The following is a 25,169-nucleotide window of genomic DNA, read 5'->3' as shown; positions in this document are numbered from 1 at the left end:
GACAAAGGGCTTCTCGCTCAGAGTAAAAGGCAGACTGTATGACGCATGTGTACAAACAGCCATGCTACATAGCAGTGAAACATGGGCCGTGACTGATGAGGACATGTGTAAGCTCACAAGGAATGAAGCCAGTATGCTCCGATGGATGTGTAATGTCAGTGTGCGTACTCAACAGATTGTAAGTACCTTGAGAGAAAAGTTGGACCTAAGAAGCATCAGATGTGGTGTGCAAGAGAGATGACTGTGCTGGTATGGTCATGTGACGAGAATGGATGAGGATAGCTGTGTGAAAAAGTGCCACACCCAGTGGTTGAGGGAAGACCCGGGATGATGTGGTGAAGCACGACCTTCGAAAATTAGGCTTCACCAAAGCAATGACTAGTGACCTTTGGAAATATGCAGTGCGTGAGAAGACCCGGCAAGCCAAGTGAGACCATAACCCGTGGCCTATGCCAGGGGTGTAACCAGCCCACTTATGTATATCTTTCCTTCATTAGACTCTAAACTCTGCTTGTGAAGACCTGTTGAGGCAAGTGAAATCAAATCAAATTCGCAAATTTGATGACTGGCACCTGTGCCAATGGAGTGCTAAGAGCACCATCCGAGTATGATCGCTGCCAGAGCAGCTGACTGGCTTACATGCCAGTGGCACGTAAAAAAGCATCATTTGAGCGTGATTGTTAGCAGCGTCGCCTTACTGGCACCTGTGCCAGTGGCATGTGAAAAAACATTTGAGCGAGGTCATTGCCAGTGCTGCTGGACTGGCTCCAGCATCACCTTACTGGCATGTAAAAAACACCACTTGAGCATGGCCATTGCCGGTACCACCTGACTGGCCCTCATGCCGGTGGCACGTAAATGCACCCACTACACTGCATCAAGAGGTGGTGGTCTTCAAATGTTAAATAAATATGATATATATATATATAATACCAAATCATAATAGCAAAAGTATTACACAATATTGTACAATTCTATATTTAAGAGATGAGGAATTAGGTATTTTTCGACATTATTATCATTATAATTATTATTATTATTATTATCCAGATCTGAGGGTGGTGCAAAGTCCCCTCTCAACCCAAAATAACGTGGTAGAACAATGTTGTTGACAGGGCTATTAGAGAAAAGAAGCAGACTTGGAAGGACTTGAAGAACGGTGGTAGCAGGGAATTGTATCAGACTGCCAGAAGGGAAGCTAGGAGGCAGGTTTACTTAGCCAGAGAGGAAGCAGATAAGAAAAAATTTGCCAATGTTCTGCGCCGTGAGGATCAAAGACTTGAGGTGTTTCATGTTACTAGTGGCTCGTGTTTCTAGGATCCATGTGTGAGAAATACTATCAAAAGCCTTTTAGTAATCGATCCAGACCAAACTTAGACCTTTGTTCTTTCTGCAGCTCTTGGTAACAGGTTGTTTTCTTCCAGATGCTTGCTCATTCTCTGCAATATTATTGCAGTAAAGGCTTTATAAATTGTAGGGAGACAAGTTATTGGTCTGTAATTTTGTGGGTTTACTGTTTCAGTGGATTTGGGAATTAGGATAGTTTTCCATTTTGTGAGCCATTCAGGCATTGTTTCTGGCTCTGCTAGTATTTTATTAAATTTCTCATCCTGCTTTTTGTGTGTTCCAGTCAGATATTTTAACCAGAAGTTGGGGATCTTATCATGCCTGGGTGCCTTCCAGTTGCCTAGTTTTTGCAGTGCTTGGGTTCCTCTTCAGTTGTTAAAGGGATCCAGAGTTGTTCAGATGCTGAGTTCATTGTTTTGTTAGACCTTTTCTGAGTTGTTCCTTCACCGACCATATTTCTTTCCAAAATTCTTCCACTTCTTCTGCTGTTGGTGCTGCATTGATGTCTATTTTATTTTTGCTAAGTTCTTGGTAGAATCTTTTGGGGTTGGAGTTAAAGAAATGTTGGCATTTCTCATACTTTGTGCTTTGGTGATCTTGCTTTAGCTGTTCTTTTATCTCAGGTATACCTTTTTCTGTAATTTTGTATTTACACAGTATTTTTGTTCTCTTCTTGTCTACTAGTTTCATTAGGGATTGACAGATCTTTTCTCTTGTTTCCTATTTTTTTCTGGTTATTATTTATCCACAAGGTTTGTTTGGGTGGTAGTACTCCTGTTTGGTGTGTTTGAGGGAGTATCCAGCTTTTTTTGTGGCCACAATGGCTGCTGGAAGAATGGTGGTAGCAGGGAATTGTATCAGACTGCCAGAAGGGAAGCTAGGAGACAGGTTTACTAAGCCAGAGGGGAATCAGATAAGAAAAGATTTGCCAATGTTCTGCACCATGAGGACCAAAGAATCGAGGTATTTCATGTTGCAAGACAGTGTGTGGGAGAGAATCGTGATGTTGTGGGAGAGAAATGTGTTCACATGGATAATGGTACGCTTGCACTAAACGAGGCTGCAAAGAAAGAGGTTTGGAGACTCCACTATGAAAGGTTGCTCAATAAAGAGAATGAATGGGAGAAAGAGAGTCTGCCAAATGTCAATCCAACAGAGGGACCAGCTATCCGAGTTGACAGTACCATGGTAGATAAAGCAATTAAGAGTATGAAGACAGGGAAAGCCATCAAAAATCACTGCAGAGATGCTCAAAATATCTGGCAGCGTCAGCTATAGCCTAGTCACCCGTATTGTTAACCAGGTGATACACGAAGGAGTCATACCCAATGACTTGTGTAGCAGCACCATAGTCAACTGCTACAAATGTCAAGGTGATGCTTTAAATACAAATAATTACAGAGGTATCAAGTTGTTAGATCAGGTAGTGAAAGTTACGGAGAGGGTCATAGCCCAACTAATTAGGGAGAAAGTCAGTTTAGATGAGATGCAGTTTGGGTTTGTGCCTGGGAAAAGCACCACTGATGCTATATTTCTGGTAAGACAGCTGCAGGAAAAATACCTAGCCAAAGATAAACCTCTGTACCTGGCTTTCGTTGACATGGAGAAAGCCTTTGACAGGGTCCCCTGATCCCTTATCTGGTGGTCAATAAGGAAACTAGGGATAGGAGAATGGTTAGTGAGAGATGTGCAAGCCATGTACAGAGACGCTGTCAGTAATGTGAGGGTTGGCAACGAGTACAATTAAGAGGTAGGAGTGCACCAAGGTTCAGTCCTCAGCCCCCTCCTATTTATCATAGTCTTCTAGGCAATAACACAGGAATTCAAGATGTGATGCCCCTGGGAGCTCCTCTATGCTGATGACCTTCCACTAATTGCTGAGTCACTATCAGAATTAGAGGAGAAGTTCCAGGTGTGGAAGCAAGGACTAGAATCGAAGGGCCTTAGAGTCAACCTAGCTAAAACCATAGTCCTAATAAGTAGGAAGGTAGACAAAACACAAACCCCTTCAGGTAGATGGCCCCAGGGTGCGCTGAAAGTGTAGTTGCTAGAATAAGAATAGCCTGGGCAAAGTTCAGAGAGCTCTTACCTCTGCTGGTGACAAGGGGCCTCTCACTCAGAGTAAAAGACAGACTGTATGACGCATGTGTACGAACAGCCATGCTACATGGCAGTGAAACATGGGCCGTGACTACTGAGGACATGTGTAGGCTCGCAAGAAATGAAGCCAGTATGCTCCGATGGATGTGTAAAGTCAGTGTGCATACTAGACAGAGTGTAAGTACCTTGAGAGAAAAGTTGTGGTGTGCATGACAAGATTGTGCTGGTATGGTCATGTGGCGAGAATGGATGAGGATAGCTGTGTGAAAAAGTGCCATACCCTAGCAGTTCAGGGAACCTGTGGAAGAGGTAGGCCCAAGAAGACCAGGGATGAGGTGGTGAGGCACAACCTTCGAACACTGGGCCTCACCGATGCAATGACTTCTGACCAAGACCTTTGGAAATATGCTGTGCGTGAGAAGACCCGGCAAGTCAAGTGAGACCTAAATCCAAGGTCTCTGCTAAGGGTGTAGCCAGCCCACTTATGCGTACCTTCCTTCAATGGACACTAAACTCCGCTTGCAAAGACTTGTTGTGCAAGTGAAATCGAAATCGAGCTAAATTTGATGACTGGCAACCATGCCAACGTCGTCTCTTTCATTGGACAGTAAACTTGGCTTGTGAAGACCTGTTGGGGCAAGCGAAAGCAAAATCGTGATGGCACCTGTGCCCAGCATCGCCTTCCTGGCACGTGTAAAGACATTTGAGCGAGATCATTGCCAGTGCAGCTGGACTGACTCGTGTGCAGGTGGCACATAAAATACACCATTTTGAGCGTGGCCGTTGCCAGTACCGCCTGATTGGCCTTCATGCTGGTGGCACGTAAAAGCACCCACTACTCTCGGAGTGGTTGGCATTAGGAAGGGTTTCCAGCTGTAGAAACTCTGCCAAATCAGATTGGAGCCTGGTGTAGCCATCTGGTTCACCAGTCCTCAGTGAAATCATCCAACTCATGCTAGCATGGAAAGCGGACGTTATACAATGATGATGATGATGACGATGATTATTATCATTATTCAGGTCACTTGCTTGTAATCGAACTTGGATTCTTGGGGTTAGTAGCCTGCACTCTTAACCACTATGCCATATTGCCCACGGGCATATGGTATAGTGGTTAAGAGCGTGGGCTACTCAGCCCAAGATTCTGAGTTCAATTCCAGGTAGTGACCTGAATAATAATAATAATAATAATAATAATAATAATAATAATAATAATAATAATAATAATAATAATATAACAACATCGAAAAATACCTTAGGAATGAGAACCCAGGTTCGAAATTTCCCCAAGACACCTGATGAAGGCTGGAGGGTATATCAACCGAAACGTTATGTTAACACCAAGCAAGATGAGGACAAATATACGTCAAATGTAAATAATGTAAATATTGTACAAAATAAGAATTTTTTGTTCCAACATAATAATCGGTTTCACTATCACTTTTCAAATTATGAGTTTTGTTTGTTAGGTGGGATAATTGGTAAGCAAGGTATTTTATAGTAAAGGGGAGGTAAATCTGTAATTTTTTATACTGGTCTTCATTTGATTCTTACAATAGTTGGGATAAATCTCTAATTTTCAATATGGGTTTATATTAATTTCGGCTTATATTTTTCCATAAATGAGGCCTCTTTATTTAGTCATACTTGTGTTAAGCAAATTGATATAATGGGAAGATTAGGAATTGTGGTTGCAGTTCTTCTGCACATCTGTCAGCGTGTTCACTGAGATATATCTGGCGATATTGTGGGGAAGATATCTGTTATCTGACTGACATTCCTGTTGACCCTATATAGTTTTTATGGCAGCCGAAGCATCTGATTATATAAATGAGGTTTGCAGAGGCGCAAGTGAAGTTGGATTTAATTTTCAATTTTTGCCCTTGTCTAAAATGGAATTCTGATCCGTCCAAAAGATTAGGACATGTTCTGCAGTTAGTACGACCACACTTTTTTACTCTTGCATCCATTATTCTTGAAAATAATTTAGCATTTTTGAGGATCTTCTTTAATGTCTTTGGTTGTTTACTGATTTTACTGATTTTATTGGTACATAGAATTTCCTTCAGTTTGGAGTTCTTATGGAGTACTGGGAGATTTTGAACAATAATGTTAAATGTTTCTTTGTTTCTGGGGCTGTATGTGGAGATATAAGGTAGTGTTTTCAAAGTAGGTGTGTTATTGTGTTCGACTTTTCTTAATGTTGTTATGTCAATCGATTTTTCACATTTAATCCCTTTATTTATGAGTTGAATTGGGTAGTGTCCTGTCCTGGAGTATGCAATCTCAGTTCACTGGTATTTTTTTGGACACTATGGTGCAAATCCTTCTTGCATATTTGTTTTGATATGTCACATGTAGCATGAGCTAAACAACAGATATTGTTTAGCGTCTGTGATTTTGTAAAAGATGTCTGTTTCTATTTTTTTGTTTATTTTTTTAACCAATATGTCTAGGAATGGGAGTTCCTCTTGGCTGTGTTCCATTGTAAATTGTATGTTGGTGTTAATGCTACTAAGGAGTCTTTTGAACTTCAGGAGTTAATCTATGTTGTCATTCCAGAGGATGAAGCAGTCATCCAAAAATCTTTTCCAATTTTCTTTTAGGTATTGGAAGAGAGGGTTTCCATATTTAAAAAATGACTCCTGCTATATTGTTATTTCTAAATAGCCCATTGTTAGGTTAGCAATGGTTGGGGCTGCCCTGGTTCCCATGACACCTCCAGATTTTTGGTGATAAACAGTGGTGTCGAACATGAAGTGGTTGTTTTGAAGGGTGAATCTTATTTATTCGATTATGAAATCTAGTATTTCTTCTGGATATTTGTCCAGCCAGAACCGGATTGCTTCTATTCCATAATTATGGGGTATGTTAGTGTATAGGTTTATCACATCAAATGTAACCATGATTGTTTCTTCCTTGACCTTTTCTGGTAGGTGATTTCACATATCTAAGTCATTTCTTTCTAATATAACTTTCGATGTATTTTAGAAATGGCTTCAGGAGGATGTCCATGAGGCAACCTTACTAAAGTTTATTTCTTAGATACTTCCCTGGACCAAATGAAAAACTTAGGTATATAATGGGTCATCCCATAAATAATGTTTTTTTTTCAATTGCATGAACTAAAAGTCAGAGAGGTTTAGGGATAAACTACCAGCACCAACTTGCTATAAAAGCAGGTAGTAATTTTACTTTCTACTTATTCTTAGTCCAAGTTTTGAAGAATGCAGTTCGATTTTAACAGTTATTTTTTCAAAGCTGTAATGGAGTTCAATAAAGGCAAAAATGCAACAGAAAGTGCGAGGAATATTAAATGCAGTATATGGGGACCAGACAATAAGCATAAGCCAGTATTGATGGTGGTTCCAGAAATTCCGAGCCGGAAACTATAGCCTAGAAGACAAGCCTTGTCCTGGAAGATCTGTAGAGCTCAATGAAGACATCCTGCAAACCCTGCTGGAACAAAATCCCATCATAACTGTTGAGAAACTAGCAAAGAATCTTGGATTTGGTCATTCAACCAGTCAGTCAAGTCAGCACTAGAAGAAAAATTACCATCTTTGGTTTCAAGATGACAGGTGTTTTTCCATCAGGATAATGCTTTGCCACATACAGCAAAGATGACATTCGAAGACTGGAGCAGTTTGAATGGGAAATGATGCCCCACCTACCATATTCACCAGACATTGCTCCATCTGATTATCATTTATTCTGCAATCTTCAAAATCATATGGACAGAAAAGATATGAATTCTGTAGACAAAGTCAGAACAGTACTGGAGGAGTATTTTTTGCCACAGACAAATGGATTTTGGAAAAGGGGCCTTGCAAGCCGACCAGATAGATGGAAGAGCATTGTAGAAAATGAAGGAGTGTATATTTTAGATTAAAAAAGAACTTTGTTTACCTTAAATTTGAATTTAGGATTAATGTAGGTAAAACCTAGACTTGTTGAATAAGCATCCCCCCAATAGCAATAGATACCCCCCCCCCCAATAACGACACATATACGAAAATCTTTAACAGACATTCCATGAAAGTTTCTTACAACTGCTGCCCAAATAAAAGTTCCGTTTCACTTAAGCCACACAAAATTCTCCCTAGATTAAACATATTCTGGCTTTTTCACTTTCAATTACCTCTCACTAAACACTGTTATTTTACATGTAAACACTATATTAAAAATATGCAGCTTCCAAAGGATTAAAGGGACATAACTCTTATCCACTTTCACTTTAAGTTTTCCTCTCGTTTTTATATTCTTGTTTTATTTGTATTTTCTTAAGGAGCAGCCACATTTACTGAACCTGAATGGATAGGGCATGGTATGCTATATAAGCCAGCCTGATTACTGTACTTTCGCCAGCCTGGTTACTACACTTTCGCAGCATGAAACTTGAAGTAGCTAGAAGCCCTGCAGTTAATAAAAAGTCTTTTTGACCCCAAGGTAGCATGGGAAAACAAACATAAAACAAAACAATATATGCACATGCACCTTCTTTTAAGTTTTGCTGTCACTGGTGTGTGGTTTTAGCTAATTGTATGAACTTCAGTTCTTAATTCATTGATATCATTTAGTGAAAAATTTAGCAACATTTTTTTAATAAAACAATTAGTGTCTGAGGTTTTTTTTTTTAAATAAACAAAGTGAGAAGGATGGTATGTATGATGTTTGTGGGCCCCCTCAAATTGCTGCGACTGAGTTTTGCAACAATGTGATCATTGCTAAAGCAATCAAGAGCCAGGTCTATAACCCAAATAAATATAAGCAGCTTTACTGTGTTACTATGTGAGCCCTGGCATATCCAACTGGAAAAGCAAGGAAATTTGAAATAGAGACCTATGTATATTTTAACACTATTGATTTATTTTAAGTGTAAATACAAATTGTTTATCAAAATTTCATTTGTATTCAATGTATGGCTTCATATTAAAAAGAATTTAAGTTACCAGCTATTTCCACGACAGGATCATTTGAAGCTGTACATCGGATATTCTCTTGGATTGCACTTAACAAGGTTTCCAAATGTATCTACCAAAAATAAGCAAAAAATGTCCTTTATATTGCATAGTATTAAAGTAAACATGCAAGAGAAAGTTGGAAGGCTGAAAGAAGTACAGAAATTAAGGAGATAAATATATAGCAAAATTTGTGACATCACCGAACCTTTACATGTCTCATTCTCTCATCTCTCCTCTCACTCCCTTTGTTTGGAGTATTTTAATATATAAAATAACAGCACAATTATTTGAAAATCTTAGTTTGCAACATGAACACAGTGCAATGTTAAGATGTGTGTGTGTGTGTGTGTGTGTGTGTGTGTGTGTGTGTGTGTGTGTGTGTGTGTGTGTGTGTGTGTGTGTATGCTCGCACGTGCGCATGTGAATATTATTTCTTACTAGGACCAGTAAAAAGTTCATAGGCTGATCAAGATATTATCATGGAATGTGACCAAATTTGGTTTATTTTTCAATATAGTCCCCCGCGTGATCCACACACTTCTTCCATTGGTGTTGCAGTGCTTGGATACCATTAATGAAGAAACTTTCATCCTGTTTATCAAAGAAGTCATCAACAACAGATATATCATCATCATTGCAACATTGGTTCTCAGCCAAATGTTTTCTATATAAAGGAACAGATGATAGCCAGATGGGGCCAAATCAGGCGAACAGGGAAGGTGATCAACCAGTTAGTTCAAAGCCACAGTCATGAATAACAACCTTTGAAACCAAGAATTTCTGTGCTGGAGTATTGCCTTGATGTAACAAGACCCATTCATAAGTTTTCTTGGACATTTGGTTTTGATAGCCTTATATAACAGTCTTAGTAAGTTGGCATAGTGCTCTCCAATGATGGTGTGGATCTTTTGGAAGATAGTCAATAAACAATGCCTTTTATTAAGAAAAACTGAAGCCATCACTTTCCCTGCAGATGAAATGACCTTGACTTCTTTGGAGCAGATGAGGAGGGAAGTTTCCTCTGCATGGACTGTCTCTTTGTCTCTGGCTCAATGTGATGAAGCCAAACATCATGGATTAGGAATTGTTCAAGGAAACCAACTGGATCTGCCTGAAACAGTGTCAGAATTCCCTGTGGTGTGATCAGCCTGGTGTGATCAGCCTGGTGTGCTTCTCATTAGGTCAGAAGATGTGGCACCCCATTCAACAGAAACCTTTGTAATGACAAAGTTACTGCACACAATAGTGTCAACACTCATGGGATATGCTGATAGCATTGGCTATTTGATTTATAGTCAGTTGCTTGTCATTCCTCAGCATGTGGTGAACACAATCAATGTTTTCCTCAGTGGTGGCAGCTGCAGGACATCAAGACCTTGGGTCTTCCTCAAGACTGTCTCTTCTCCTCCTAAATGCAGCTGCCCACTTTTGCACTGATGATGAAGCTGGAGCATCATCCCCTAATGTAGCAACCATGTCAGCAGGAATGTTCTAGGGTGCTAAACTATTTTGCTGCAGGTACCTGATAACACCACAATGCCAAATTTTGTCCACTTTCAAGAGAAGTCACTACTATCTTTGAACAGTCAGATATCAGTTTACTTGGAAACACTGTACCCAAAACACACAGGATAAACTCATAAAGTAAATATCCAATAAATTGAACAACCCCAACAAGTGCCATAGAGACCGGATACCCAACAAAAGAACACATCCTGCATTACACACCCAACATACAATACAAACACTAATACAAGAGACTCAAACCAAATCCCATAACAAAACATTTTGATGCAATACAATACTCCCCAAATGACAGAAAGACACAATGCTGTACACACCTCAGTAACATAAAAGTGCATCAAGTGGTACAATAAAAACTTACTTGAAACTATCAGATGTCAAATAATAATAGTGATGATGATGGTGATGAACATTACATTGCCTCAGTTTATGACAGACAAGAGTTTGCCTAGAAACTCTGGTGGTAACAGTGAAAATGAGGCTGAACCTTTAAGGGAAGGCCTCTCGCTTGGCAGTGGTTCAGTACAGATGCAAACTGACTACAGCTGTTATCTTAAGACAGCATCAGTAGATAATAGAGTAAGGAGAAGGAAGTGGACCAGCAAAGAAAATAGGATAGTGATGCAGTACTACTTAGAAAGTGAACCTAAACAAAGAAAGTAAACCTAAACAGATGTTAAAACTTTGGAGAGAGAAGGATATGTTTAAAATGATAGAGCAGAGAGTAGTAGATCAAGCTAATGCTATTAGGAAAAGGGAGTGGCTGACAGAATTGGGGGTGGAAGAGATCACAAGAGAACTGGGAAAGAAAGATTAAGCAGTAGAAAAGCCAAACAACAACATAAAAGATACTGTTCAAACCAAAGAAAAACCTAAAGGAAAAAATAATAATAGCACAACTGATCAAGAAGGAACAACTGGCACCAGAAACTTAAGTGACTTAAATGAGGAAAATCAGAGTTTAGATGAGTTGTGGGAAGCAACGAGTAAAGAAGAAAGAAAAATATTACCAACTTTAAAAGATGCTAATAGAAGGATATGACTAGAAAAGTAATTTCCGTAGGATACTGAAAATAAAGATGACACTAACTCATTGATCTGTGTAGGAGGTATTAGGTATTCCTCAAGGAAAGATTAGGAAAGAGCAAATGTTGAGAAGGAGATTAGAAAATAAAGTGAAGACATTAAGGTAAGATCTGAGTAGAGAAGAAGCCTGGAAACTGAATAAGTTAAGAAACACAAGATTTGAATCTTCTGATGAGAAACAATACTTAGTCAAAGTGAAAGGATTTACGATAGTTATGGAAGAGTTGAAACAGCATATACTAGCAATAGCAGATAAGCTTTCCAGAAAAGAATAGATCAGTATCAACAGAACAGACTGTTTGAGACAAACCAAAGGAGATTTTATAGGTAAATAAATAGTGTAGAAGAAAGTACTGAAGGTGAGAAATCTAATGCAGAAGAAGCTAGAAAGTTCTAGAGTAATATTTGGGGATAAGCCAGTCAATCATAATGGAGATGCAGCATGGTTAAAGAAAGTAAGAAAGAAATAGTTAGTGAGAAGCAGTCAGATCTAAGACTAACTGTTGCTTTAATGAGTGTCAGGAAAAATGCCAAACTGGAAGGACACAAGACCAGATTTAGTTCATGGGTACTCATCATCATCATCATCGTTCAATGCCTGCTTTCCATGCTGGCATGGGTTGGACAGTTTGACTGAGGGCTGGCGAGCCAGAAGGCTGCACCAGGCTCCAATCTGATCTGGCAATTTCTACAGATAGATACTCTTTCTATCACCAACCACTCTTGAGAGTGTAGTGGTTGCTTTTTATGTTCCACTGGCACAAGGGCCAGTCAGGCGGTACTGGCATCAACCACACTTGAATGGTGCTTTTTATGTGCCACTGGCAAGGGAGCCAATCAGGCAGCTCTGGCAACAGCCACACTTGAATGGTACTTTTTATGTGCCACCAGCACAGGACCAGTCAGGTGGCACTGGCATGGACCACACTCGAATGGTACTTTTTTATGTGCCACTGACATGGGTGCCAATCAGGTGGTACAGTCATCGCCAATGACAATGACTTCACTTTACTCAACAGGTCTTCGCAGTTTATTGCCAAATGATTGAAGGGTATTCTTAGATGTACTGGTTATGCTGCACTGGCATAGGCAACAGTTATGGTTTCACTTGGCTTGATGGGTTGTCTCAAGCACAGTATATCTTCAAAGGTCTCAGTCACTTGTCATCGCTCTGTGAGGCCCAACGTTCGAAGGTCATGCTTCACCCCATCATCCCAGGTCTTCCTCTTCCACAGGTTCCCTCTGCTGCTAAGGTATGACACTTTTTCACACAACTGTCCTCATCCATATGCAACATATGATCATACCAGTGCAGTCATCTCTTGCACACCACATCTGATGCTTCTTAGGTCCAACTTTTCTCTCAAGGCACTTACACTCTATCATGTATGCACACTGACATTACACACACAGTGGAGCATACTAGCTTCATTTCTTGCAAGCTTACATATGTCCTCAGCAGTCACAGCCCATGTTTCACAGCTATGTAGCATGGTTGTTCACACACATGCGTCATACAGTCTACCTTTTACTCTGAGGCCCTTTGTCACCAGCAGAGGTAGAAGCACTCAGAACTTTGCCCAGGCTATTCTTATTCTAGCAGCTACACTTACAGCACACCCTCCCCCGCTACTGACTTGATCACCTAGGTAACAGAAGCTATCAACAACTTCTAGCTTTTCTCCTGGAATGTGGCAAAAGTTGTTCTCTGCACATTTTCAGTGTTTATTGTTCCTGAGCATTTGTCACACACAAAAAACTATCTTCCCAGTTAGCCTTCCTTTGATATTGCTGCACCTCTTATCTGTTCATAGCTTACACTGAGTACATCTTATGGAGTTTCTACCTATGCCTTTTCTACAGATCGAGCAGGGCCAATTACCTGAAGAGATTTGTGATTTGTCTGCCTTCCTACTTTGGTTTTTGCTAGATTGACTCTAAGGCCCTTTGATTCTAGACCTTGCTTCCACACCTAAAACTTCTTCTCTAGTTTTGGTAGTGACTCAGCTATTAGAGCAAGGTCATCTGCATAGAGGAGCTCCCAGGAGCATCCTGTCCTGAATTCCTCTGTTATTGCCTGGGGGACTATGATGAATAAGAGGGGACTGAGGACTGATCCTTGGTAAACCCCTACCTCTACCCGGAATTCTTCACTATACTCGTTGCCAACCCTCACCTTACTGACAGCATCCTTGTACATGGCTTGTACAGTTCTCACTAACCATTCTTCTATCCCTCGTTTCTGCATTGACCATCAGATAAGGGATTGGGGACCCTGTTAAAAGCTTTTACCATGTCAACGAAAGCCAGGTATAGAGGTTTATCTATGGTTAAGTATTTCTAATGCAGCAGTCTTACCAGAAATATAGCATCAGTGGTGCTTTTCCCTGGCACAAACCTGAACTGCTTCTCATCTAAATTGACTCTCTCCCTAATTAGTTGGGCTATGACCCTCTCCGTGACTTTCATTACTTGATCTAACAACTTGATACTTCTATAATTATTTGTATCTAATGCATCACTTTTACCTTTGTAGCAGTTGACTATGGTGCTGCTATACCAGTCATTGGGTATGACTCCTTCATGTATCACCTGACTGACTATATGAATGACTAGGCTATAGCCTACACTGCCAGATATTTTAAGCACCTCTGCAGTGATTCCTGATGTGCCGGGGGGCTTTCCCTGTCTCAGATAGCTGGTCCCTCGTTTGGGTCGACATTCAGCAGACTCTCTTTCTCCCATTCATTTTCTTTATTGAGCAACCTTTCATAGTGGCGTCTCCAAACCTCTCTCTTTGCAGCTTCGTTTAGTGCAAGTGAGCCATCATCCATGCGGACACATTTCTCTCCCACGACATCACGATTCTCTCTCACACACTGTCTTGCAACATGAAATACCTCAAGTCTTTGGTCCTCACAGCGCAGAACATTGGCAAATTTTTTCTTTTCTGCTTCCCCACTGGCTAAATAAACCTGTCTCCTAGCTTCCCTTCTGGCAGTCTGATACAATTACCTGCTACCACCGTTCTTTCAGTCCTTCAAAGCCTGTTTCTTTTCTCTAATAGCCCTGTCAACAACACTGTTCCACCATCATGCTATTTTGGGTCGAGAGGAGACTTTGCACTATTTACAGATCTGGTCAGTGGTTTTCAGCAGGTTGTCCCGTAGAAACCTCCAGTTGTCTTCTACATCGTGTGAAGCTATATCCCCTTATATTTCGTCAAAGGCTTTGAGCGATATGTCTCTAAATCTCTGTCCATTCACAGGATCTTTAGGCTTCCAGATCCTTCTCCTCCATACTGGTTGTCTTCTGGGAAATCACTTAGCCCTGATCCTGAAGTCACTAACTACCAGTCTATGTTTTGGGGTACATTCTTCGCCTGGGAAGATTTTGGCATTTATAAGCAGCCCTCTTTCCCCTTTTCTGGTGAGGATGTAGTCAATTTGGCTAGTATGTCAGCCAGAACGGTAGGTGACTAGGTGACTGGCAGGTTTCCTGAAGTTAGTATTGCAAACTATAAGATCATTTGCATCGCAGAACTCCAGCAGTTCATAAAATCAGTTTTTCTGTCTATCAGGTAGTCCTGGCTGAGGGGTATAGGCTGAGATAATGGTTGCTAACCCATGATGAAGCAATAATCTAGTCTTAAGTATTCTGTTGCATACTCTGACTACTTTGATTACCTTATCCACCCATTTCTCCGCAAGAAGAATAGCCATGCCCCCGACACCGTCTGTGTTCCCTGCCCAGAAAACCTAGCGGAACCTCCTCTTCACCTTACCTCTTGGAGGCAACAGATATCAATACATCTCAGTACAAGCATCTCAACAATCTCATCAGACCTACCTCTCAGTGTGCCAACATTGAGAGTGCCAACCCTGAGGGTGTGGGAGGTATGGTCCCATGAGACCCTGGGGCGGGGAACAGCAGCGTCATGTACCTGAAAAGAAAGCTCGCATTTGGCAGAATTCATAAACAAGCAGTAGCCTTCAATTCAACCTGCATACACTACACTACCATATTTTTGCACTATATGATCAAAACCTTACATAGGAGATAAACCCTAAGTAGGGGTGGGGATGGCGTAAAGCCTTTAGAAGTGTTCATGGGAGACAACCAAAGGATGAGAGAGGATAGAAACTTCCGGTACAGGATGAGGGGGTGGGAGGGCGTTTGTACTGCGAGCTAACAAATTTAGACGAGAGCATCTTCTGGATACGTATTCTTTCGGCGGTGGTATTAAGAAAATTGAGTAGGGGAATCCGAGTGCATGCGCTAGTTTATATAGGGTGGTGGTGGTGGTGGTGGTGGAGGAAGTCTTAGAGAAATAAGTGACTGTGTGATAAACTTGAACAAATGAATGAATATGTTGTGGTTAAAGAAATGCATGAACTAAGGCTATCTTAAGGCAACAACGGGGAAGACGAAACTATTGAAACTATATTTATGTGATGACATGGTAATGAAATAGACAGAATAATGAAAAGAACTAAATAAGGGGTTTATGACCTGCGCAGAAATAGAAGAGTAGATGAATGAGGTTGAAAAGACAAAACTTCTTATCTGAGCATCTTCTGAGATTCGTATTTCTTCAACAGAGGTATTAAAATTGAGTAGGGGAATCTGAGTGCGTGCACTAGTTTATATAGGGTGGTGGTGGTGGAGGAAGTCTTGGCGAAGCAAGTGGTAATCGAAAGAGAGAGATAGAGCCCTTTATAAAATACAGAGGTGGTATTTCTGCTGCCGGCCTTGCCCGACCTGTGGATTAGCGCGAGTGCCTGCCTGCACTCCTTTTGCCATTCAGTCATATTCTGTCTTTTTATCAAACCGGGTGTAAATTCCTCCAAGGAGGTCGGTCATGGAAAGAATTCCCCTGCAAGCGAATTCCACACCTGGCCACCATCCAGGTAGAGCTAGAGATGCCTTAGCCTTAGTGCATGTCTGCACATCAATAGCCATGGCATCCCTAACCCACCCTTTAGCGGTTCTTGGCAGCATACACAAGCAGTTTTCCCTTCCACAAAAAGCAGAAGAGAAGTCGCACAAACTTGCATAGCCACAAATTGGGGCAAAGGACAACGGTCAGACAGTAGGTGATAACAGACACAATAAACACCTGCACCACCTCCGCCCTCCCTTTCAAGAAGACGCCCTTCCAGACCAGGTCTGGACTAGGGCCTCCACCCTACCTGCCACCTCACTCCAATTTTTCTCTGTCTGGGAGTCTGGACCAAACCAAACCAAACTCCAAGCACCTAAACAGGACCATCTGTCCAGTGCCCACGACACTGGACATTATCGACTTGACACTCAGGGTGCCAAGCTGTAAACTGATGGACTTGTCCTTGTTAACTTTTGCTCCTGCCACCGCCTCGTATCCTTTGATTGCATCCTCTACACAAGGTAGCTGAGCTACATTGGACACGGTGATGGTGACGTCATTCGCAGAAACACACTTATCAAATCCAATTTCATTGGGGATGCCCCCACCAAACTCTCCAGCCTCTGCAGCAATGGCTCAAGAGTCATACAGAAGCAAAGACAGAGGGCACCCTTGACGAACCAAGCACTGGATCTCAAATGGCTCCGACAGGTAACCATATACTTGGACTGTGGATTTGATGCCACCATAAATGGCCTTGATCCAACCACGGAAGTCCGAGCCTAGCCCAGCCACCTCAAGGAATGCCGCCATGTACTGGTGGTCTACCTTATTGAAAGCTTTACTTTGGTCTAAATGGACCAATGCCCCACAATTACCCACCCTGTCTAAGATGTAGCATAAGAAATGAAGATTGTCCTGGATTGACCTGCCTGGGATGGCGCATGTTCGTGCCCTCCCTACAAGTTTCTCCGCGACACGCATCAACCTTTTTGCTAACACCTTGGCCACAATCTTTAACTCTACATTCAGTAGAGTTATGGGCCTAAAGTTACTAATATGATCCCCCTTGCTTGGGTCTTTTCTGATCAGTGCCACCACTCCCCAACTCACAGAGCTGGGAATTCTCCCATTCTGCTGCCAGTTCATGTAGACGCAGGCCAGCAAGTGTCCGAACAAGTCCAGCATACTACTCAATTGTTATTTTTGCAGTTCTCCAGTCTAGGTAGGTCGGAAGCAACATTATCTCCTCATTTTTTAGAGTTTGAGTTGATATTTCCTTTGCTCTTTCAACGTTCTCGAATTGCACCTCAATTGTGGTGTTTCTTGGTCTTCGACAGACATAGGTAATTTTTCCCCATATGGGGGTGAGGTACTTCTCTACAACCTCATTCTTCACTGACATTATTCTTTTTTTCTTTATGGTTGTATATTTTGTATACTACTGTACTGACAGTTAAACTTTGTATCATGTCCTGTGGTGGCAGAAGTTTGGTTTCGTTGCCACTTTTCTTTATAAGGTTTCAAAACTTAAATAAATGTTCTTTAGATATCTCCAATTCACAGAAATTTCCACCGACAGCAGTAGAAGAACTTGGCTTTTCCTTTCTTTCCTGGTTACAAACTTGGTTACTTTCCTTCATGGCCAGGAAATCCTCCTCTGAGAACAGAAATTTGACATTCGACAACAAATTCAAATCCACTTTTGCAAATGGCCTTTGAATATCAGAAAAATAGTAGTTATTTTTGTCACAATGACAAAAGTTAATTTTTTACCCTGCGACAGGTAAAAAAGTAAAGAAAAAAACACAAAAAGCAGTCCAACAAGTTATGCAGCAATTAATTTTCTGCCCCATAGGGCGAAAATTTCTGTTACAACGACGTCAACAGTTCGATTCCAACAAGAACACAAATGTAACAATTTCAGCATATAATCAACAACAAAAATACATTAACCAAATAAACTCACTAAGCAACAGCAGCCGAATGCAGAAGAGGGATAATCACCAGTTGTTGATGTGAAGTGGTTCCCAATGCAAATATATATATCCTTTTTCCAGTGACGAAAAGTCATTGATCTCGAAAAAGTGTAAACAAGCAATAATAAATCTCTGAGCAAGGTACAAACAGTAGCTGCACGATGTTGTGAAGTATATTTGCCACTTAAATGTAGCTAACCCTTAAGGGTGGATGCTACTGTAGCTTGTAGCCCCAGGAAGACACCTCCTCCAGCTGGCTATTGACATGTGTGTATCATGTGAGGTTGGAGATGGGAAGGATGACTTCCCTTTGCAAATACTGAGAGAGCACAGAAAGTGTGTCAATAGCCAGCTGGAGGTGTCTTCCTGGGGCTACAAGCTATATTAGCATCCACCCTCAAAGGTTAGCCACATTTAAGTGGCAAATGTACTTCATGATGTCGTGCAGCTACTGTTTATACCTCGCTCAGAGATTTATTGAAGTAATTATACTTGCGCTGAAAAGAGGTTTTAGATGTGTGCTAGGTTGAAAAAAGGTTGCTTATCTAACATCTTCTGGTTTCTACTCTGTGTGGCAGGGTATTAAAATATGAATCAGCTATTTTATATAGGGTGGGGTTGGGGAGCAGAGGTAATGTGTTGGGAGAAGCAAGTGGTTAATGAAACTGAGAGAGAGGAAGAGAGAGAGAGAGACCAGAGTTAGGCTGATCGAAGACAGGACATGAGGAGACAAGGAGAACAGTACTCTTTATGAAAGACAAAAGCAAGGGCAATATATCTAGTAATTACAGATCAATCACTTGCTTACTATTAGTGTGGAATCTGTTAAACAGGACTGCTCTCAGAAAGCATTCATGAGCAACTTGACAGCCAGAATTTTCTGTCAGAAGAACAGAAAAGTTTCAGGAAGAAGGCTAGAGGAATGCATGATCTATTATACATATCTAGAGAGAAAAATTTAACAATAGCACGGGCAAATTATAAGAAAGCCTTTGACATGATTCCACACTCATAGATAAGTGAATGATTGAGTATATTCAGTATTGCAGAAAACATAAGAGAGTTAATTAATTATAACATGCAGAAATGGAAAGCAGATCTCCACTAAGGTGATACAGCCGTATGGAAAGTTAATATAAGCGATGAATTTTCCAAAGAGACTCATTATCTCCTTTAATATTTGTATTATGCTTAATCCCCTTCAGTTTAGTAAGAAAGGAAAAGGCAGGATATCAGTTTAGAAATAGCAAAGGAAAAATTACCCATTTGCTCTACATGGATGATCTGAAGCTATTTAGAAGGAATAAAAAAAGAGGTAGATTCCTTAATACAAACTGTAAGACTTTTCAGCAAAGATATAGGTGTGGAATCTGACATTGATAAATGTGCAATATTAAGCATAAAAAGAGACAGCTAATCAGCAGTGAAGGCATCCAATTACCAGATGGCCAGACATTAAAATCACTGAAAGAAGAAGAGAGATTATAAGTATCTGGGAGTATTAGAATCTGATAGAGTACTAACTATAGAACTGGAAACAAAAATTGAGAAAGGGTACATCAGAAGGGCAAGGAAGCTAATGAAGTCAAAGCTAAATAGTCCAAATCTAGTGAAGTTGTAAATACCCATGCAGTATCATTACTTAGATACTCAGCAGCTTTTGTAAACTGAACAGAACCTAAATTAGCAAATCTAGACAGAAGAACTGAGGATTTCAATATGAATAGAGGATTTCATCCAAGAGCAGGAGTAACAAGATTATACTTACTTAGAAAAGAATGTGGTAGAGGGCTAATATCAGTGGAAGACTGTGTGGAGTTAGCTAGAGTAGATATACCCTTCTATGCAGGTAATAGTGAAGAAGGTTTATTAAGAGCTGCTAGAGTAACAGTAGGATATAAGGAAACTAGAAAGCCAAATGAAATTAAAAACCTGAAAAAAAGATTATTTGACTGGCAAGAGAAGGCCCTGCATGGTAGATTCCCAAACATAGTTACAAGAAATAGTAATAGTGAGACATGGTTATGCTTGCAGAAAGGCTGAAAAAGGAGACAAATAGTTTTCCAGTAGCAGCACAAGATCAAGTATTGAGGACTAATTGGATAAAAAGCCACGATAAGCAAAAAACCAGGTAGATTCCAAATGTAGGTTATGTAAATCAAAAGTGGAAAGTGCTACTCATATAATAAGTAAATATATCATGCTGGCACAGAAAGAATACAAGAAGAGACATGACAGCCTAGGGAGAATAATCTACTGGGAGTTATATAAAAATCTAAGATTTGACCATACTGATAAATGGTATGAACATGAACCTAGTAAAGTACTAGAAAGTAAGAAATATAAGATGTTAAGGGATATTGACATTTAGACGGATAGAGTAATAAAAGCTAGAAGGCCTGATTTAGTAGTGGTGGGTAAAAAGAAAAGAAAGTGCCTGATAATTGACTTCACAGTCTCAAGTGATGAGAAAATCAATATGAAAGATATAGAGAAAATAACAAAGTACTAGGACCTTGCCATTGAGTTACATTGAGGCTATGGAAAGTGCAGGTAAAATGTAACCCTGTATTTATAGGTGTATTAGGAACTATTCCTAAGGATTTGAACAGATGGACAAAGGAAATAGGCATAAAACCTAGTTTAGTGCCAATCCAAAAAACAGTGCTACTAGGAACAGCTAGGATACTTAGGCAGGTTCTTGGTATCTAAGGTTACTTGCTGTAGCCTCATATTAAGAAATTTTATTTTCCAACACTTTAATCTGTTTTGTGTAAATGAAACAATAATAATAATAATGGTTTGTTGCTTCAGTAAAAGTCAAGCAGTTTTAAGACAAGGAGAGTAGTTGATACCATCAACACCAGTACCTGGCTGATGCTTTAGTTATTGACCTTGAACGAAGGGAAAGCAAAGATGAGCTTCATGAGACTTGAAATTAGATTATATGTGTATATCATCATCATCACTACCAACTGCTTTTCCATGCTTGCATGGGTTGGATCATGTTTACTTGAGGCAGATTTTCTACCTTCAGATGCCCTTCTTGTCACAGATCTTCATCTGTTTCCAAATAGGGCAATATTTCCCCATGGCCAGACATGTTCTCATAGTATATTGGAAACGAATAACACTGCTTGTATGACAGTGATGCTCGTTTATAACTATCATATATATATATATATATATATATATATATATATATATATATATATATATATATATATATATATATATGCGTATATACACACACACACACATTATGTGGATGATATTTTCAATAAAGACGGTACAACCGTATCTGATTCTTCAAATGCTTCAATTCTGTGCATGTAGATTTATTTACTAGATTGCTGACATTTAGCAATGGTTTTCCCCATTGTGTTGATGTACCATTTTCTATCATTAACAAAACTGTCTGCATTTTTGACGACATGGGTATGCTAGTATATATGATAGTTGCCAATGCAATTTCAAGTAGAGCCATTGCATGACTTCTTTATGCCCTAGAATATCACCGATGAGCTGCATGAATATGGCTTTTGAAGCCTGCCAAAGACTTGTGTGCTTTTTGACAATTAGTGCAAGAAAACTTGGTGGTTGTATAGTTTACAGCTCCATGGACTTTACTATGCCTTTTCAAGCAATTTTTTGATCTGCATACTTTATGACAGAGTATGCATTCAAAATCATCTGTCCATCTATAATCAATGTGAAGTTGTGCAATATGTGATTTCATATGGTTCTTTAGCCCTGCCTTACTAAGACAAATCTTTCTACACTCATCACATGTAAGATCATCACATTCATTAATGTTTGTTAGAACATCATTCCTGTCACTTCTTCTCATCTTTCTTTTGATCTTTGCATGCTCCATTCTCTTCCTTTCAAATTCATTTTTACCTACATATACAACTTTTTTCCATTTTTCTTGGCAATGCACTAAATCTTCCCAGTTGTCAATTGGAACATTTATCTTATTCAGATAATCTTTGTTCCTCATCTTTGGTTTGTGGGACAGATGCTTACCTGTCACCAATTCTCTGCAAAAAAGTTGTTTAACCATTCTGTTATTCTGACTAAGTGTCCACTCCATCTCAATCTGTACTGCAATAGCAAAGCTTCAATACTGAAGCATTTCCCTCTTTCAAGCACCTCATCGTCACTCACAAACATTTTTCAGATGATCCTCAAAATTCTTCTGAGACACTGTTGATGAAAACGTTCCATAAGTTGTAAGTGCTTACGATACACAGTCCAGGTTTTGCAAGCATACAATAAAGAGGTTAAGATACATGTATTGTATACCTTGATCTTTGTCGAAGTGGAAATACCATGTCTAGACCATAATCAGTCTCCCAAAAGCAAAATGGGCTTTCTGAATGTGTAGTGACACTTCATCATCAAGATCCACTGATGTATTTAGTGTGCTCCCTAAGTAAACAAACTTAGAAACCACAGCGAGTTTTCTTCCATACACGAAGGTACCCGGTTCTATGTATGGCATTCCTGGTGCTGGCTGAAACATGACAACAATTTTGGTTAGACTTATGTTTAAGCCAAGTGCCTCACAAGCCACTGAAATTACATTCATAAGATTTTGCATTTCCTCCTCAGTATGAGTGACAATATCACAGTCATCTGCATAGAGGAGGTCTCTAATAAGAGTTGAAGATGTCCTTAACTTAGCTGACATTCTTCTGATGTTAAAGATTTTTCCTGTTGTGTGATATCTGATATATATGCCTTCATAGGAGCCTTTGAAAGCCAAATGAAAAACTATAGTAAAATAGAGGGTGAAGAAAGTGGGTGCTAGTATGTCACCTTGTTTTACCCCATTCATGATAGAGACAGGCTCCGACAGCTTTCCACTAATACTGATCCTTACCTCCATACAATCATGAAACAGCTTCAGAATAATGAGAAACTTTACTGGGCATCCAAGTCTCCTCAAGATCTCCCACAAGGCAGTTCAGTTGACAGAGTCAAAAGCCTTAGTAAGATCAATGAATACTTGATAAAGTCCTATTTGCTGTTCCACACACTTTTCTTTAACTGCTGTGCAGAGAAGATCATGTCAACAGTACCCTTACCATTTCTGAATCCACTCTGTGATTCAGGAAGAATCTCATTAGCCACATATATCTGCAGCCAGTTCAACATTATTCATGATAATACTCTGCTGGCTGTAGCAAGCAGACAAATACCGTGCAAGTTATTGCATTCATGCTTTTGTTCCTTACCCATGAACACAACTTCCATGACTGCATCCTTCCAGTCTTCAGGCATAACTTCACTTTTCCATATCTTCTGTATTACTGCTGTCAGCATTTCTAACAAGTAGTACCCACCAAACTTAAATAGATCTACATTCAGACTATCAACTCCCGGTGCTTTGCCATTATTCAGCTTTGATACTACTTTTATTGTTTCCTCCACTGATGGGGTGTCATCTAAGCACTCAATGGGTACATTCTGTGGAATCATATCAATACTTTTTCCATCAACAACTGATAGTCAATTCAGAAGTTCATTGAAATATTCCTCCCATTAATTTAAGATTTCTTTGGGCTCCCTCAATAAAACACCGTTCCTTTTTTTCACATGAGCCAAAGTAGGACATGATGGCCCATACACCTCACAAAGGAGAGTATATAATAACTTAGTGTTCTTAACATTGGAAGCAGCCTCTATTCCTTCTGCTTTTTTCTGCTACCGAGTATTCTGTATGCTTCGAATCTTTCTTTGCACATCTGCTTGTATCTCTCTGAAAAAAGCTATATTTTGGTCAGAATCATTTGCTAGTAATGAATGTAATGCCCTTCATTTTTCTTCCAACAAATGTTGAATATTTCCATCACTTTCATCAAACCAATCTTGATGTTTCTTTTTCTTTACTTAAATTGTATAGTTGTCTTCTTAAGTCCATCCACTCATCTGTCCAATCCAAATTTTCGATTTTCTGCTGAAATTCTACTCTTACTGTTTTATCCTTAAGGAGATTCACATTCAAACATTTAGGAATGCCAGTGTCACTTTGTCTACTTTTTGGCTTCACTGCAAACTTGATCTTCTCACGAACCAAGTGATGATCTGTCCAACATTCTGCTCTTCGCATGACCCACACTATACAGAAATTTCTTTTATTTCGCTTTCTAGTTATCATATAGCCTATCAGGTGCCACTGTTTTGAACTGGGGCACATCCATGTAGTTTTGAACTTATCTTTTTGCTGAAAAGTTGTGCTCATAATAAATAGATTCAGCTCAGAACACATCTGTAACAATTGTAAGCCACTGCTATTACAATTTCCCACTCCCTGTGTCTTCCAATCACACCCCATGTCTCATGATCTTTACCAACTTTAGCATTAAAATCTCCCAATATGATAATCTTTTCCTTGTGTGGAATTTTGCAGATATTTTCTTTCAGCACATCATAAAAGGAGAGCTTTTCATTTTCACTTGCATTCATAGTTGGTGCATAAACACTAACAAGTGTTACATACAGACCTTTTTTTAAAGGCAACCTCAGCAATATCATTCTACCATTTACACTGTATGGCAATTCCTCTAATTTATCAACCAAGGAGGTTTTCAGAGCAAAAGCAACACCACCTGCTTTTTACAATTTCCTTTTTCTTCTTTCCCACTCCAATAAAATGTGTGGCAACTGGATTTCTCAGTAAAGTTACCTTGACCAAAAAATCTAGTCCCTGATAATGCTACAATGTCCATTGCATAGTGTTGCATCTCCTTACCAATAAGAGCAGACCTTCTCTCTGGGTGTCTTTTATTTGATTCTGAATCTAATAATGTTCTTACATTCCAGCATCCAATATTCATGGAAACTTTTCTGTTGTTGTTACTGCATGCAGTGGCAGGATGACGACTGAGCCCAGGCTGCGATACCCTGGGGCACCTGCTGGGCCAGACCTGTTCACCTCTGGATCCCAAGCACTTTTCGCCATTTACATTTTCATAGTTTATGGATCTCATAATTGTATTTAAACCTTTTTTCGGGCTACGACCAGCCCCATTCATTGAACTCGTGTAACTTCAGCAAAATTTGCTCAAGCAATACCGATGCCAGAAACTTTTTAAAGTGAGGAGAGAGCTTACACTAACCCAATCCCACTCTCTAAGTACCAAAACCATAACCCATAAAGAGAAAAAAAGTAGACAAAGTGGCACTGGTATCCCTAAATGTCTGAATGTGAATCTCCTTAAGGATAAAACAGTAAGAGTAGAATTTCAGCAGAAAATCAAAAATTTGGATTGGACA

General features: G+C 39.9%; 1 protein-coding gene across 9 annotated transcripts in view; it reads right to left on the bottom strand.

Annotated features, from left to right (window-relative positions):
- LOC106882224 (mitogen-activated protein kinase kinase kinase 5) overlaps positions 1 to 25,169 on the bottom strand; it is a 294,987-nt gene that overhangs the window by 55,553 nt on the left and 214,265 nt on the right. For all 9 annotated transcript variants that reach the window (XM_089347114.1, XM_089347115.1, XM_052978403.2 and 6 more), the window contains one exon: positions 8,400 to 8,481. In XM_089347114.1, the coding sequence (XP_089203240.1) occupies positions 8,400 to 8,481 (82 nt within the window). The remainder of the gene's footprint in view (positions 1 to 8,399; positions 8,482 to 25,169) is intronic.

The sequence above is a fragment of the Octopus bimaculoides genome, chromosome 2, assembly GCF_046866305.1.
Source record: "Octopus bimaculoides isolate indiv1 chromosome 2, ASM4686630v1, whole genome shotgun sequence".
Lineage (NCBI taxonomy): Eukaryota > Metazoa > Mollusca > Cephalopoda > Octopoda > Octopodidae > Octopus > Octopus bimaculoides.
Note: the sequence above shows the minus strand (reverse complement) of the source record. Positions and strands in the feature narration are given on the sequence as shown.